Raw genomic sequence first — 16313 nt, 5'->3', positions numbered from 1 at the left:
TAGATACATGAAACTATAGATAGTTCGAATCGTTCAATGAAAAAGACCAAGAACTTGGAATGTTGTAGGAAACAATCGTTTTAATCACCTTGCCAATTTTCAGGTCTGTGCTGTGCATTGTTGAGTCATTTGTTGAAGCGTTTCACACAGCTTTGTAGAGTTTTGAATGGAGATGCCATGTGGTCCAAAATTAATGGTGGCCGGTAATCAACGAAAAGTTTTGGAGTAAACTTTGTGATAAAGCGCTTTCTTTTCGCTCATGAGATGAAAATAAATACATGTGTATGAACACACCTCCTAACGTACTTGAAAGGCTCAAACTGCTGAGATTCATGAGATATAATTTTTTCAACAAAGTAGGGGCTTGGTTACTGGTTTCTTTCAAAAGTAGTAACCAAGCCCCTATATTTCAACCATGCACCATTTCAACAGAAGAGCCAGCTTGCAGGCAATAACAAAACACGCTCTTGAGCGAAACTCACTCATTTCTTCTTTAAGTTAAATAATCTGCCAAAAAAACTAACAGAAAAGCAAATTGCTCTAACAGACCTTTTCCTGCTTGTCATGCATGTCTTGCCGTTGCACTAAGCAAACGTTTATTCCACACACTAAGGAAGGACTGAACATGTTGTTTCTGCTGTCGCCACTACCGTTCCCGTTCTGTTGCTAAATAAGCCTATTGTTTCAAGAGGAGGGTACTTGAGAAAGTTATGAATTTCTTGTTTTCTTTTGACATTCACAGGCTTCTACAAAACAGCTGAGATGGGTGGTTACATTGGGGCACGAGAGGCTGATGCAGAGGCTTGGAGAGAGTATACTGCTGATACACAGGAATGATTGAGCTGAAAACATGATGGAAGCAATGCATGATGGCAGCCAGTGATATTTGTGCCAAGAGCCTGTTGGACATCTTTCAGTGTTAACATTCAGATGTTTAAGAAGAGTCTGTCTGCATACTGTTGAACCTTTCTGTGATCTCTTTCACTTGGAAAATCTTCCCTTAATCGCGGCTAATGTAAGGAGAATACCAAAGACCTGTGGGATTATCAGCTAATTCCATGAGCATAATTGAACTTATGATCAAAGAGATCACAGAGGATTTTTGCCGATCACTCTAGTTCTGAAATCAGCCTGTATCTGGTCACACTTGGTTAAATTTTTTAACTTTTCTGAGGAAAAAGACCAAGAAAAAATGGGAAACTGAAACCGGATATCAGCTGAAGACCGGGAAGTGTCATTCTGTGTTGTTTAAAAGTGCGTGATGTGGTTACCAATTCCCTGTTTCACATCTAATGCACATTGAGGTGAATAGAAATAATTGGTAAACAGGTCATTTAATTGCAACCGTGGAAGTTGGAAATTACATGAAAACAGCAGGCTAAGGACTGTTTTCGAGTGGTTCAATTCAATCAGATGTTGCATGTAAACATTAAAACTCAGTTCAAGTGAAGCATACATGTGAACTGCTAGAATGACAATTATGTTGTTCTTGATTGTCAGTGGAATCCTCAGAGTTCTAGTCATTATAACTGTGATGCTCTAACAAAGAGATACTGAGTTGGAATTGAACTTGGAGCACCTGATAATGTCTTTCCTGTTACTCAGTAAAGCAATATTAATTGGTGAGAATCTAAATTTGGAGCTAAAAAAATTATAATGATTTTAAAAATTAAAATAACATTAATTTTAGTACAATTATTGGGAAAAGAAAAGAAATACCCAGTATTACACATAAGCAAGAATAAAAATTAATAATAATAATTTAATAGCACTTTGTTCCTCGAGGCAAAGTAAAAAGTAAGCTATAAGACCTTAATCCAGTGACCTATACTTTCAAAAGAGCTACACTGTATATGGCAGGAAAGTATGTGAGCAAAGACATGTCATTCTACACATGCACATAATGTAATAGTCTAGTACTGATTCCTATTCCCATGAAAAGCTGGGACGAGTGAGCAGACATTCAAGGCAGAGCTGAGCTGCACCTCACATTGGTGTACACTACCGGCCACTAACAAGCCCTCAGCACGTTTGTTCACCATGACAGAGCAGGAATACCGCCACTCCAATACATACCCTACTCTGAACCCAGACATGCATAGCAAAAGTGGGTGCTGGGACAAGGACTCAAAGCCTCACAAAATGGCAAAAAAATGAAACATTTTCTTACAAGTAACACACACTGGTTTAGATTTAGAGGAAATTATTGTTGAAAAGAAAAAGCTTTAACCCATTCATCCCTGAAGCTGCCTCCATTGACAGTAAAACTGTCTGGCATTTAAAGGCAGAGACAATCTAGAAGTCTCACTCTCAGGGCTGCAGGACTTGTGTGTACTTTCATCACATGCACTAGTTTTAAGGTAAATTTATTCCAGGGTTCAGGTACATAAAGTTGAATAGCAGAGACAAAGTATGCGTTACTCCACTCTTCAAGCATGAGCAAACGTAGTTATAACATTATTTTGATTAGCTGTCGCTTAATGACCAAAATTCCCCTGTATTTCCTCAACTTGAAGGAGAACACAACAAATACAATGTACATGTATTGTCAGTTCTTACAACTCTAACAATGTTAGCAGATTTTTGGCAGGAATTTGCAGGGCACCTATAATTAAACTGCTCTTTTTCTCCAATAGCAAAAAATGCCTTCTTTCTCAGCAATACCATTGAGGTGTAAATTACCTTGAATAACAGACTTTTCCACAGTTTTTGACAACATCTTGGCTGGGGCCGGACAAACATGGCTAAAATTACAGTAAATATTATTTATGAGATTTTGTCTGACTTTGAACCGCTGTAGTGCCACTAAGGAGACGAATTTCCCTACTTTAAATAGTTTTATTGATATCATTCATTCAACAGAAAATAAGGAAGGTATGACGTCCGTAAATTCAAATTACAAATCTTCTCATGGTAGTTGGCATGATTTTAAAAGGGTTTCTATGAAATCTTAAAAATCTGTTTATGGTCGTTGTACATGTAGCCTGAATCTGTTCTTTATAGTTCATGAAAAAGTCCCATACATTTATGGTAATTCTAGCTGTGTTTGCTCCCCAGCCAAGATGGCCTCATTAACCGTGGAAACGTCTGTTCTATTTTCAATATCAACAACAAACCCATGCTTTCTGTCTCATTTCCTTTCGATTTTACGTTTTGACTTTATGGTTTATAGTTCAGCCTTCAAGTGCTGAAATATTGCACTTATTTTGCACATTTTTAAATTTGACTAGGTGTGTTTACTATTGTGATTCTTCTATAAACTCCACAAGAAAAGACAGAATTAGTTTGTTTCTTGATTGATGTTGTGCCATTTGTGATGCTTGTATTTTGTTATTTAATAATGATGCACTGAATTAAAATTTAAAGGTGCTGTAGGGATGTATTAATAAATGTTGTAAAAGATCGAATCCCCACTGACACTAGAAAACCCCTGTTCTCTGTCTGTATCCCCTTATAACAATCGGGGCCTGGAACCAAAGCCAGTCTCTCTGGTCAGGTGAAGTTTCATCTACCATCTCCTCTCCTTTACAAGCAGTCTTCAGAGTTATCTTGCAGGATTGACCACGGTGAGGTGGTTTGAAGGTCGGCTTTGGTCGAAACCATTCAATAACGGAAGTTCTGCTGGCCTGAATAAAAACTAACATTGAAGTTGGAGAAATGTCTTTAAAAGATCCAAGTTCATGATTCGATATCAAACTTTGTATCACTTTGCGACAGACTGAATCGCTCACTCTTGAAGGAACAGGCGTTGCATCCTCTTGTTCTACGGTGGGGAACGTTAACCAGTAACATTCTTTTGGGCTCACCGCAGTTGAGCCAAGAATTATTATGGCGGCATTGACTTTGGTTAATGAAAACAGCTGGTTTATGTGATCAAAAAGGCACTGCAAGTCTTGGTTAACTTTCAGAGCTTTCTTTAACTCACCACTGAGAGGACGTTTTGGCACATGCTGATTACTGGTCCCCTCTAATGGATCACATATGTTGGCTTGTTCCTCCACAATTCGTTTGAGCTCATGCAAAGGAAGAGGTAGTTGCTGCCGTTGGTATAGGATAAACTCGATGCAACTGTTCAAAAGCCGCGAATTTAGGGCTTGACAGATCCCTTCGTTAATTGTAACCTCAACTCGTACTTCTCTTGTCATATTAGACACTGAAAGTATTACACGTCTGAAATTTATTACACGCTTCAGACACCACCACCTTTCCGTTTGCAGCAGTCATGGAAGGTTGCATTCTCGTCAGGTTCTCTCAGCCGCGGAAGACTAAGCACAAGACCAGGTACCCCCGTACTCAGTCTTCAGCGGGTTCTGGGTGACGCCTGGAAGTTGATGAGTTGTAACAAAATGGCGGACCCCTTTATCGAAGAAATCGTTCCGCGAGAGCCAGGCTCAGCAGTATTTTCCAGATCAGATTTTATGAAAGAATCTTTTAGTGTTGACGTTTTTGTTGGAAACTGTAAAGGGAGCGTACCGCTGGATATGCTTAAAGCAAATTTAGATGACTATTTAAAGTCTTTAAAACACGCTCTGATTGAGTTAATTAATGAAGACTATGCCGACTTCGTGAACTTATCCACAAATCTGGTAGGTGTTTGTACCTTTTTGGTCTGAAATTGTTGTTGTTGTTGTTGTTGTTATTGTTTTTTTTGCATATTACGCGTCTTTCCTATCTACTTTTTGGCGCATTTTATGATCTTTTAAACTAACTTGAAAACATTAGTATGGGCGTGCAACACAGCTGCTGAAGAACGAGGCTAGTGAAAGAATAGCGGTTAAACTTTAGAACGTTCGGAGTTAAACAAAGTAAGTTTGAGGCTCTGAGGACATATATTTAGGGGAATTACAGTTGAAGGGAGGCGCGGTGGCCTCATGGTTAGAGTGCTCGACTCCGGATCGAGTGGTCCGGGTTCGGGACCTGGCCAGGGACATTGTGTTGTGTCCTTGGACAAGACACTTTACTCCATCGGTGCCTCTCTCCACCCAGGTGTATAAATGGGTACCAGCGAAATGCTGGGGGTAACCCTGCGATGGACTACAACAAGTTGCAAAATTGTTGAGACACTTTCATTCAAAAACACCTTTTCCAGCTTCCAATGCCCGCCGTATCTAGAATTTAAACCTTTCCCACTTCCTGTTCCCTCTCCCCCTTTCAATGTTGACTGCTTAAGTTCCCAACATTTTTTTGTCTTTCTAGCAACACTGATAAGGGGGGAGGGGAGCTGCAGTGTGAGAGATAATAGGGAAATTAATAATGCCCCAAGAAGGTGAAGTGTTAAAAATGTTTGGTGTGTAGCCAGGCATGTTAAAAATGATAAAAAAGTTGACACTGGCTAAAATATTGTGTTGGACGTTTCGGCAACTGCTGTTGCCTTCCTCAGCAGGGATAAAAAAATGCAAAAATCTAACGGCGTCCTGATGGTACACGATGCGTATAAATATTAAATCGCACCTCAACGAATATTTCAAAGTAAAATAGACAATAAAAACAAAGGTCTCCAGAGCATTCTAAAATATTACTACAAATTCTTTATGTTATTGTAAACGTTTGGAAGTGCTATATGTTCATTTATAGCGTTCGTGTCTTGCAAGGAATGCCAAGCCTCAAGAATAAGTCTTTGTCGCCATGCCGATGACCTGTCAACAATTTCGACGTTCATCAAGTCTATTTGGTGATTGTAGCACGTGTGGTGTTTGGCCAACAAGGAGTTTCCACTAATGTCGCTATGGCCTTTGTGTGCTCTTTGACGCGTGTTTTTAGCGCGCGCGATGTCTGACCGATGTAAACACAATCACAATCTTTGCATTTGATCTTATATACGATTCCTCTGGAGGCCTCCCTCTTGATCTTGTCTTTTGGTTTTTGAGATTGTCCGAATAGGTTTATGAGCGACCTTGATGTTGAAACCTCGAAGAACCCTCGCGATTTTCTCGGAGAATCCTTTGGCATAGGGCAAAACAACCATACCGCGCTGGTCAGAATCACTCACTTCTTGTTGTCTGTTTTGTTGGCGACCATTATAGATGAAATTGGCAGGGTAATAATTATTATTAGTGGTAAGGGCTTCTGCTACTCTCTTAGTTTCTTGTGCAGCTTCCTCTTCGGTGGATGGGATATTCTTTGCGTGATCCATGAGGGTGCGTACGACCGAGTATTTATGTTGGGGGTCGATGATGAACGTCGACATTGTTGACAGGTCATCGGCATGGCGACAAAGACTTATTCTTGAGGCTTGACATTCCTTGCAAGATACGAACGCTATAAACAAACATATAGCACTTCCAAACGTTTACAATAACATAAAGAATTTGTAGTAATATTTTAGAATGCTCTGGAGACCTTTGTTTTTATTGTCTATTTTATTTTGAAATATTCGTTGAGGTGCGATTTAATATTTATATGCATCGTGTACCATCAGGACACCGTTAGATTTTTGCATTTTTTTATCCCTGCTGAGGAAGGCAACAGCAGTTGCCGAAACGTCCAACACAATATTTTAGCCAGTGTCAACTTTTTTATTATTTTTAAGGTGAAGTGTCTCCACTATTTTTGCAACTTGTTGTCTGATTGATTGCAATAATTTTGCCAGTCCGGATTTGAATCCTATAGGGAAACATTTCAACGTAGAAAAGCAGGAACTAATATAAAGAAACAATCATTTTAATATCGTATAAGCTCTGAAACATTTAAGAAGTTTGCATGCGACGTGCAAAGCACATTGTACCAAACACGAAAGGATATTAATTATTGACATACGGTAGCATCGATTTTCGAGTGTTTGGACTTATCATCGCTAACAGAAGACTCCGTACCAAATACTAAAGCGAGCAAAGTATTTTGCACTGCAGATCTGATGCTCCGAAAGTTACACAAGTTACACATGGCTCATATTATGGAACACAATACCATTTATTGTATTTCTTGGTGACGTCAACTGGGATGGTGGCGTTACAGTTGAAAATCGTATCTTCGAGGAAACAGCACAATTCCACTAGTACTTTCTTTTCGAATCAATCCAATACATTACCAGGTGACAGTTAGAAATCCTGTACATATCGTCTATTCCATTTACCAACGGTCTACCATCCAAGCACGGCCTACCATCGCAACAGCAAGAAATATGATATATTATTTTCTCACTGAGAAGTTGTGGTAGACCGTGTAGACCGTTTCATATAAATGTCATAATGTGTAGCCGGTACAAATTTGTTCACTTTTGCATCTCATTGTAAAACAAATCTCGCAAAGGATTTAGCACAACCGGGTGCTTTCTTTTGATCATTGTGCTCAGTCAGTCATTCCAAAAAACATGGAATTAGCCTGTACCTGACACGTCACTTAGAAGACTTGCTAGTAAGCGTTATCAATCCCTTCTCTGGAAGCAGACTAGCCTGAAAGCAATAAGTAATGTTACAAATGGACCTCTATGAAAATGTATCTTTGTATAACAATGTTTGCTAAGAATTGATTTTTAGGAACGTGGATGTTCCCTTTAAATGGCATGCGATCGCAGTTAAAGGAGAGGTTATGTCTGTTTCTCATTCGTAAACAACAGCTAATTTTGTACATGTTGTGCGTGCTTTAGATGTCATGTGTCGACCGAAATATAGGTGTGTAAGGCAAATTATTTCGAAATCGGTTCCAGGATATTTCTAGCGTACTTTAAAAAGCGAAAGGATGGAAATCACACCTTTTCGTGTACCAAATTATGTGTATTTTCGACTTGACTCACAGAAAGCACTGAAATGGCTTCAAATTACGTCATACCGAAACCTCGCCAAAATCCAGTTTATCGCTGGCCATTTTCCATTCACAGCGGGTCAGAGAATTAAACTCTTTTTTTTGGAAACACCATATTAAACGCAAACGATAGACGCCTTCCCATTCCAATAAACAAAGTGACCGTACGGCAATACAGTGACAACCAACTCAGACAACAAGTTGCAAAATTGTTGAGACACTTTCATTCAAAAACACCTTTTCTAGCTTCCGATACCCGCCGTATTTAGAATTTAAACCTTTCCCACTTCCTCTTCCCTCTCCCTCTTTCAATGTTGACTGCTTAAGTTCCCAACATTTTTTTGTCTTTCTAGCAACACTGATAAGGGGGGAGGGGGGCTGCAGTGTGAGAGATAATAGGGAAATTAATAACGCCCCAAGAAGGTGAAATGTCTCCACTATTTTTGCAACTTGTTGTAGCATCCCATCCAGAGGGGAGTAGAAATACTCCTAGTCGCTTCATCCTACAGAAACCGGGGATATTAAGCTCCGGCCTGATGGGCCACTAGGCCTGTAAGCTGACTTTACCTTACAGTTGAGGTTGTTGATAAAAGAAACAAAAGTACTGTAATTGATTTGGTGGTACTTTATGTACTTTATACACACACACATACATACATATATACATACATGTACTTTATGGAAGTGTCAGAAGATTTAGCTGAAAAGGCAATTGGTCTCCCATAGAAGCCATTTTGCTTCTGTGCAGCAAGTGCTAAAGGGTTGACTACTCACAGGTTGGCCTTTTCAGTTTTTTCCTGGAGTAGCCTTGGCATCTTAATTATCTTTTGCTTGATCATGTGCATGATACAGATTCCACTTCCTTTGCATACATGTCAGCTTCTAATTGGCCAGGAGTTACATCTGAACCTACAATGTACACAAGTCTAGTTTCCTGTTTGAATAACTCAATTAGGACAGAGCGGCCTTGTGCTGGTCGTCAATTTAATAAATTATTTGTTTGGACTGGCTGCATAAACATAACTGCGGTCCTATATGTTTGTCTAAACCTCTTCCTGGACTGTCCTCGGTCCCAAGGCAAAGATGACCAAACCTACTTTCTTGGCGTGCAGCAAGTAAGGGCTTTCAATCTCCCCCTTTCAAGCAATTTGAAATTTAGAACTGCATAAATTACCCGTAAATTTTGGGACAAGGTTTATTTTATCACTGATTAAGCGATTAAGGCAACAGGCAATTTTTCTTTGTTCCTGATTACCACTGTTTACAGGTAAGTGTCTCTGTGCTTCATACTGTAGTTTCTCGGTTGTAAAGCAAAGCATTTTTCTGAGAAAGTGCTTGTTGGCCCCAAATGTGATCTAAACTCAAGGTGTGCCTTATAGCCAAGTATCTTCTTGCAACAAGACTTGTGCAAGGATGGTTCTTCGATCCTTTGCCACCATCTTTTATGTTAAACTGATCCCAGTCTTCCCCTTACTGTTATCCCAAAATGGTGGCCCCACACCAACATTCTGACATGATGATGGCCTTCAATTCTTAACGTTGTACATGTACATAAAAAAGACCCTGAAGTGATAAGAACAGCAGGACTAAATTCTAGGTGAATTTCCTTCTGCCGTTGTTCTTAACTTACTCTAAAATCTTCAGCTGAGAGCATAACTAGCGATGATTTGTACCACATTCCTCTATTTGAGATGTGTCATATAACCAAGTATTGAGGCCCTCCCAGGGGGATCCTTGTTCGCTTGTTCTCTTTATATATTTGCTTGCAAGTGTTCCCTTGTTCCCCAAATTACTTTCAAACTTGTTCCCAGCTTTTTGATCCCTAAAATTGTTTTCAATTGTTTTTGCTCCCTTGTTCCCTAAAATATTTTGACAATGGTTCCCCTGTTCCCCAGTTCAAATTAGCCATGTTTGCTTGTTTCCAAAAACCCCTGGGAGGGCCTTAGTATTTTGATGCGTCTTATAACCGAGTGCACCTTGTATCCGAAAAGGTACGATATATTGAAATGAATTTTCTCGCCAATTGATGAGCGTGGGAACTGGTGCCTTAAAATTATTTTAGCAGCAAGGGACCTGTTGTGATCCAGGCACTGCAGGGGGGGGGGGGCATCCCTGGCAACCCACAAACCACCCAACATCCCTTGTGCTTGGAAGAACTCGCAATTCCACCTAATTAAGTGGTCACATGGAAGCTTCGAACCTTCCCAAGAAAACACACTCCAGGACCCTGCAGCAGTCATGTCAAGGCCAAGTATAGCTACCCACCTCATAGTGTGGGGGTTGGTCCATTGGAACTGTTTGCTCTTTTAAGGTCCTTAGAGTAGGCAAAAAACATTTATTACTCCATGTCTAAACTTTCTCTTGGATCAACAGGTGGGAATGGACAAAAACATTACCAGTTTATCTGTTCCTCTTGGACAATTGAAAGAAGAAGTCTTGGTATGTATTTGTTGATCATACATGTACCTTTTATCTTAACAGAGAGATGCGCTGTGATCATGCAGAAGCTCATGACCCTGAAACATTTAACTCTGGTTCAGAGCTGGGGTTCTCTGAGTTTAAAAATTTCCTTATTTGGATGTAACATAGCTCGTGCATTTTCCTGCGTATGCAGCTTTGATCTTATTTTCGTCTATATTTTTGCATAAAATTGGTGTCCAAAAATACCCAGCTTTGTTGCAAGGAAAAGAGTTTCAATTTACTTGCTTCAAGGTCACATGCTTCTGATACATGTAAATGGAAATCAAGAGTTATAAGAAATAATTGGCTGAAAGATGCCAATTATAATTATAATATTTTTTGTTAAATTATTATATTTTAAGAACATTTAAAAATAATATAAAACAAGAAAGTTATGAGAGTTTATTTAATCAAGTTAATATGAATACTTTAAAACATTATTGTACATCACTAAAACAAGACTATAACATCCTCTCCTTAAAAGATGAAATTCCTCCTCCATCTTTCCCTTTCCTTCCATTCTTCTTCGTAAAAGAAAAAAAAATATAAGAAAATATTCTGTATTGGGCTCCGTCGCTTCGCGATTCCGCTCAATACGGAATATATTTTCTCCCAACTAGCCGTCAATGTAATGTGGTATTGCTGTCTCAAAATCGCAATTTGTTTTAGAATCTTAGTGCAAAGAATCATCCAAGCAATTCTTATACAAATTGGCTGAGGTATATCTTTTTTCTCCATATTTAATCAAAATTCGGTTGAGTTGTTGACGTCATCACTTGGCTAATTTGCATTTTGTTTACAACTTGAATATCTCTGGAACAAAAGAGATATTTGAAAATAGTAAACAGCATTCTTCCCCTGGTACATGTACAAACTACATTTTTATGTCTTAAAATGGCTTTGATAGGAAAGATGCAAATTTTGTCATCTTCAAGGACTGTCAAGGATCTTCATGAAGACCTTTGAAGATCGTGATAAAGATCTTGTCTTGCCAAGATCCTGAAAGATCGTTGAGGATCCTCAATGATGCTTGCAAAGATCCCTGAGGATCTTCAAAGATCTTTGCCAAGTACTTTTGACGATCCTCAAAAATCTTGTTCAAGATCCTTATTTAGGATCTTAAAAGAACCTAGCCAAGTTCCCTGAGGATGTTTCAAAGATCCTTACAAAGATCTTAGCCAAGATTCTTCAAAGATCTTCATTGCAGAATCTTGAAAGATTGTAAGAAAATCCTACAATATCCCTCTTCCTTAGAGATTGTATGAAGATCCACCATTATCAAAACAAATTTTAGTCATGAGACTGCCTTGAAAACCCCCCTGTCCCTGCTTTTACGTGTTTATGACAGTAATTTTTGTGACAATTGTCAATCAGTATTTTGTTCATCTATGAGATCACCGCATTGCTTTTTGCTGATATTACGTATATACATTCCTCCTTGATCGCCTTCTTCGCTTTGTCAAACGCCCACGAAGCGATGCGCGTATGACGTCACGAGCCAAGTCTTGCGTGAAGACCGCTTACAAAATAATCGCAGGCTTCTCCAATGCCGTCCGAGATTTTTAGTGGTTTTTGGTTGGCTATTTCCCGACTTATCTCGCTTCTATCGTTCCAAATTTAAATGCATTGTATTATTTTGAACATAATTATTGACTTAATTGACGTTAAAAAAATTCGAAAAGAAAACCAAAAAGTTTCGTCATAGTGGCACTTTAATATTATGACTTATAATTAATACATCTTATTCCAAAATGGTGCCTATTTTAGTATTCTTTTGTTTGAAACAATACAATTTACAATAGATAGCAAAAATTGCTAATGTATGGTATGTCTCCGACGAAAACAAATTGACAGAGTAACATGGTTAAACTACAAATAAAATAAATTAATTATAATCATATTACCGCAGTTACTAAATGAGGAATGACCTAAAATGATCTAAAATGACCTAAAATGACCTAAATTTCAGTATCTGAAATGATCGTCTTAGGTCATTCTAGATTTTGGATCATTCCTTGTTTTTAACTACATTATATTACATGTTATAAGATGATAACAATAAATATCATAAAAGATGTCTATATACAGCGTTAATTACATAATATAAGATGCCTAGTTAAAGGAGAGTTTTCGAGACTAACATTGATCGCACAAGGAGCAGCATTGTTTGTCAAATCCTACAGTTCTCATACCAGTCTTAAAGGCAGAAAGAGATGGCGATGTACGCACATTATCTGGCAATGAATTCCATATTTACTTGCATAATAATGGAAGGAGTGGAGGCCAAATCTAGTGGTATCAAAACTAGGAATAATCAGTTTGTGTTTTCCCGGTAGAGTTATACAAGAGTTGCGTTCAACTAAAACATCACAGATGTATGTATAGAGACAAATCTGTTCAATGCAAGGTACACTAGTGCGAGCATGTCATGAATTATTTGAACTGGCTCTCAGGCTTGGGCTGTTTATATTCTCCAATAATTTTTCATAAGAGCAAAGCACAAAATGGACTAATGTTCAGCCTCTCACGTTTATGAGCATTTCCCTTCACAGTGGATCCAGACGATTGAGCAATAAGTTAAGTGAGGAAGAAAGTAAGCCATAATCATAATTATATTCTCGTCTTAGCATGAGTAGAGATCAGACGTTTATGTCGCTTTAGTGCCTGAAGTTTGCTGCCAATTTTTCGTACAATCTCCTTAATATGTATGTTGAAGTGGGGGCCGCTGTCAATATGGACCCCATTGCAAATGGCCACCACCTTTTAGCCTCATTCAAGGTTAATGATTCTTTTTAATTTTACATTTTGTATTCCTGCAGTGAGGAGAAAGAAACAATCATACTCGGCGATCTGAACTGTGACCTAGCTGCTAAGAAATTATCTGCTGACACTAAAGAACTATTTAAAGTTTATCGACTTGTTTGTATAGGTAATTGCATGGGGCCGAGTAAAATTAAGGATTTTAAATATCACGCATGTTTTCAGAAGTTGCTGAAATTGCTCGAGTTGGGCAGTGACGAGGGCAATTTCAGCAACTTCTGAAAACACAAGTGATATTAATCCTTAATTTTATGAGGACCCATTGCGATTACTTGTTAACAACACAGAGCACAAAATTTTCTTAACACTGTTGAGGCACCTCGAAAAACAGTCAGCTAAGTGGAGTTAAACACTCGTTCGCTTGGAAGCACAACAACTGACAAACAGACAAACAAGTCAACTTGTTCTTTGCGTCCAAAACGAGTATAGATGATTGTTATTTACATCCACTAGAGAGGAAAATACGAGTTTCATTCCTGAACAACAGTAACAATGATTAAACCAAATATTAAGCTTCAGTTTATTTTATTCACATGTGCATCCGTAAACATAGCAAACGGTTTGTCCAAAGAAATCCACCAAATTTGAGCTACTCGTTCCTCCCGTCAATGGTAAATTGTTCACACATTTTCTGCAGTGAGGATCGCATCACTATGCTCGAGTTGATCAGAGATCAACAGTAAATTTCCCCCTGATCAACTTGAGCATAGTGACGCGATCCTCACTGCAGAAAATGTGCGATTCTCCTCAGAGCTTGCCATATAAAGGTCCTTCCAATTCGGCTGATTGTGGGGTTGGTTCAGTGGCCTAGTGGTAATTAAGGCATCTGACCGGTAACCAGGAGACCCGGGTTCGATTCCTGGCTGAACACTTTTCACTCATTTCCTTTGTTGTATCGATTTCTGTTCCCACCATATACTACTAATTATATACATATGTTGTAGTTCAATTTGCACTTTTATACAATTTGTTTTTGAACTGGTACAGAATATATTGAACTGGTACAAAATGGTTTGAACTGGTACAATTTTAATTGTACTGGTGCAAAAACAGTGAAAATAGTTTAATGTTTGTTGAACACAAAGAACACACTTCATTGATAACAGCTGTCTGCCATTCATTTAGTTAGTTCAAGAGGTTACTTAAATAATGTTTGCTGAGCATTCAGAGCTGGACAGAAATAGCAAGACTTGTTGGAAATACTTAACAGTCTGGTTTGACCAAGAATAACATGAGTGGTTTTAAGCACTAATTTACACAATTTAAGCGTAAACACTTGTTCTAGAATGGTTAGCTTTTATTTACAGTCATGATGTACTAAACATAAACATTAAGAATTCATTTTAAAGCCTGTTCATTTAGTGTATGTGGTGACAAGGGCTAAGGATTGCTTTTTAATCATCAAGTTACCATGAGTGTACCAGTCCTGCTTTTGGTTTGGATTAGTTTTATCATGTTGTGTGTACAATTCATTTTGCAGACTATAACAGTAATACATGAATTATGTCACTGTTTCAATAAGACAAGAAATAAACTGCAGAAATCTTGCAATCTTACAAATTTTGCTATTTGTCATTAAATTAATAAAATAGTATTTTGAGATTAGTGTCTTGTAGCAATGTTTTTCCATATCAAGATATCTCAATGAGTAGTATAGGGGAAACTTAGCACCAATCAGCAGTTTTTCATCTATAGCCCACTTGCTTTTTTGCATGCTGCTGTAAAAGATGTTTTGGTAGAGAAATCTAGTTTCACATTAGTGGCAATAGAGTGTTAACTTTGCCATACTCTGTCACAATTCTTACATATCCACTCTCTTCAATTTCGATGATTTGACCCAAGAGCATTAGGGTGAAAAGGGTTGATCTTGTCTACTTTATTTATTTTTATTGCCACCATGTCCAAAATCTTAAATTTCGGTTGTTTTTGTGCTTGCTTTCTTGTTTGCTGGTGATAGTCTTCTGCTGTTCATGCAATGGACATAAACTTACACAACTTTACAAGTTGACCGCTTACTTCTGAGTAGTTGTCATTCTCCCATTTACTTGTGATTTGACGTCCTCTATGTGCTGTTTGGTGTTCTAAGATGAGAGTGTCGTAGAGTTTACTCTTTGGGATAACAGTTTTTCTGTCAGGTGTTTGCAGTTTTCAGAGCAACTTCAGAATACCCTTCCACAGCTAACCACTATTGTTTCCCCTATGCGACATCTTTGGAAGAACGAGACTTAATACAATAGAGCCTATTCTTATTCAATGAAATGCAAATAAGTGGTGGGGTATTCTGAAGTTTAGCCCAGTTTTCCTTGGTGGTATGTCCATTTCTATCTTTGCAATGTCTTTAGTTGTGACTGAGATAGTTTGCCTTCCGTTTCTCTCGAATCACTACTCGATTTTTCACTTTGAATTTTCAAGTATTCCATTGCTTCATTGTAAAATTGATCTTCGATAAACATGGTTAGTTGTGATGTATTTCGCTTCTGCTTTTGCTTAATGTCATCTAACCTTTGATAAAATATTTCGTGTGATACACACTGCATTGTCGAGCTGTTTTCTTCCAATGAAACTTGCTAAGTCTAAATGTGAATAAATTGAAGTTTGGACCGAGAGTGGCCTGGGATGAATAATAAAATATTTGGACAGAGAGTGGATATGCAAGGAGGGGAGCCACCTGGAAAATAAGGGGGGATAGAACTGTGAAAGAAAGGGGGGTTGGATACAGGAGAGGGAGGGGTAGGAAAGTAAAAGAAAGAAATATAAACATGTTCTTTTTTAGACCCCCTAAAAACCACATCCCTGTTTTTTTAACTACACCCCAAAAAAAGGAAAATCCCTTTTTTAGACAGTTGATAAAAATAAACCAGTACAATTAAAATTGTACCAGTTCAATATATTCTGTACCAGTTCAGAAAAATTGTACCAAAGGAACAAATTGTACTACAACATATATATATAAATCTAAATTTAGATTAACACCATCAAATTAATGAGCCTTAAATTTCCACTAAAATTATTGTAAGTTAAGTTTTTTACATAAACCAAACGGCGAAACTTTTGAAGTATTAAACCGATTACAAACATATATGCCTCAAGAAGTTTATTCCTCACTACATATATATACCCGTATATATAATGAATTGAAGATTTCATCTGCTATTAAAGTGCTCAATAGGTAAACTAGAGCAATGTAGATTTGCAGAGTTGGATTATTTGGTCGAAGACATTTTTATTGCTACTCAGAGTTTCATGCTCCTTGCGGAGTAATCATCTGGCAACTGCCAAAAATAATGGATACA

The 16313-nt window shown here is 38.1% G+C and overlaps 3 protein-coding genes across 3 annotated transcripts in view; 2 read left to right on the top strand and 1 right to left on the bottom strand.

The window, feature by feature from the left end:
- Positions 1-3374, top strand: part of LOC137980121 (protein CEBPZOS-like) — a 6279-nt gene extending 2905 nt beyond the window's left edge. Inside the window, exon 3 of the mRNA XM_068827482.1 lies at positions 743-3374. Coding sequence (XP_068683583.1) covers positions 743-837 — 95 coding nt within the window. The 3' untranslated portion in view covers positions 838-3374. The remainder of the gene's footprint in view (positions 1-742) is intronic.
- LOC137980120 (MAD2L1-binding protein-like) lies at positions 2351-4248 on the bottom strand. Its single transcript, XM_068827481.1, has one exon. The coding sequence runs from the start codon at positions 4143-4145 to the stop codon at positions 3420-3422; it is 726 nt and encodes a 241-aa protein (XP_068683582.1). The 5' UTR covers positions 4146-4248; the 3' UTR covers positions 2351-3419.
- Positions 4249-4325: 77 nt separating this feature from the next.
- LOC137980118 (conserved oligomeric Golgi complex subunit 2-like) overlaps positions 4326-16313 on the top strand; it is a 39047-nt gene continuing 27059 nt past the window's right edge. Inside the window, exons 1-2 of the mRNA XM_068827478.1 lie at positions 4326-4586; positions 10114-10179. Coding sequence (XP_068683579.1) covers positions 4332-4586; positions 10114-10179 — 321 coding nt within the window. The 5' untranslated portion in view covers positions 4326-4331. The remainder of the gene's footprint in view (positions 4587-10113; positions 10180-16313) is intronic.

The sequence above is a fragment of the Montipora foliosa genome, chromosome 12 (assembly GCF_036669935.1).
Source record: "Montipora foliosa isolate CH-2021 chromosome 12, ASM3666993v2, whole genome shotgun sequence".
In the NCBI taxonomy this organism is placed as follows: domain Eukaryota; kingdom Metazoa; phylum Cnidaria; class Anthozoa; order Scleractinia; family Acroporidae; genus Montipora; species Montipora foliosa.
This window is presented reverse-complemented; position numbering and strand designations above follow the sequence as displayed.

Bases quoted from the DNA above. Each gene is read 5' to 3' on its own strand.
- LOC137980120 (XM_068827481.1), bottom strand. From the start codon at position 4,145: ATGACAAGAGAAGTACGAGTTGAGGTTACAATTAACGAAGGGATCTGT.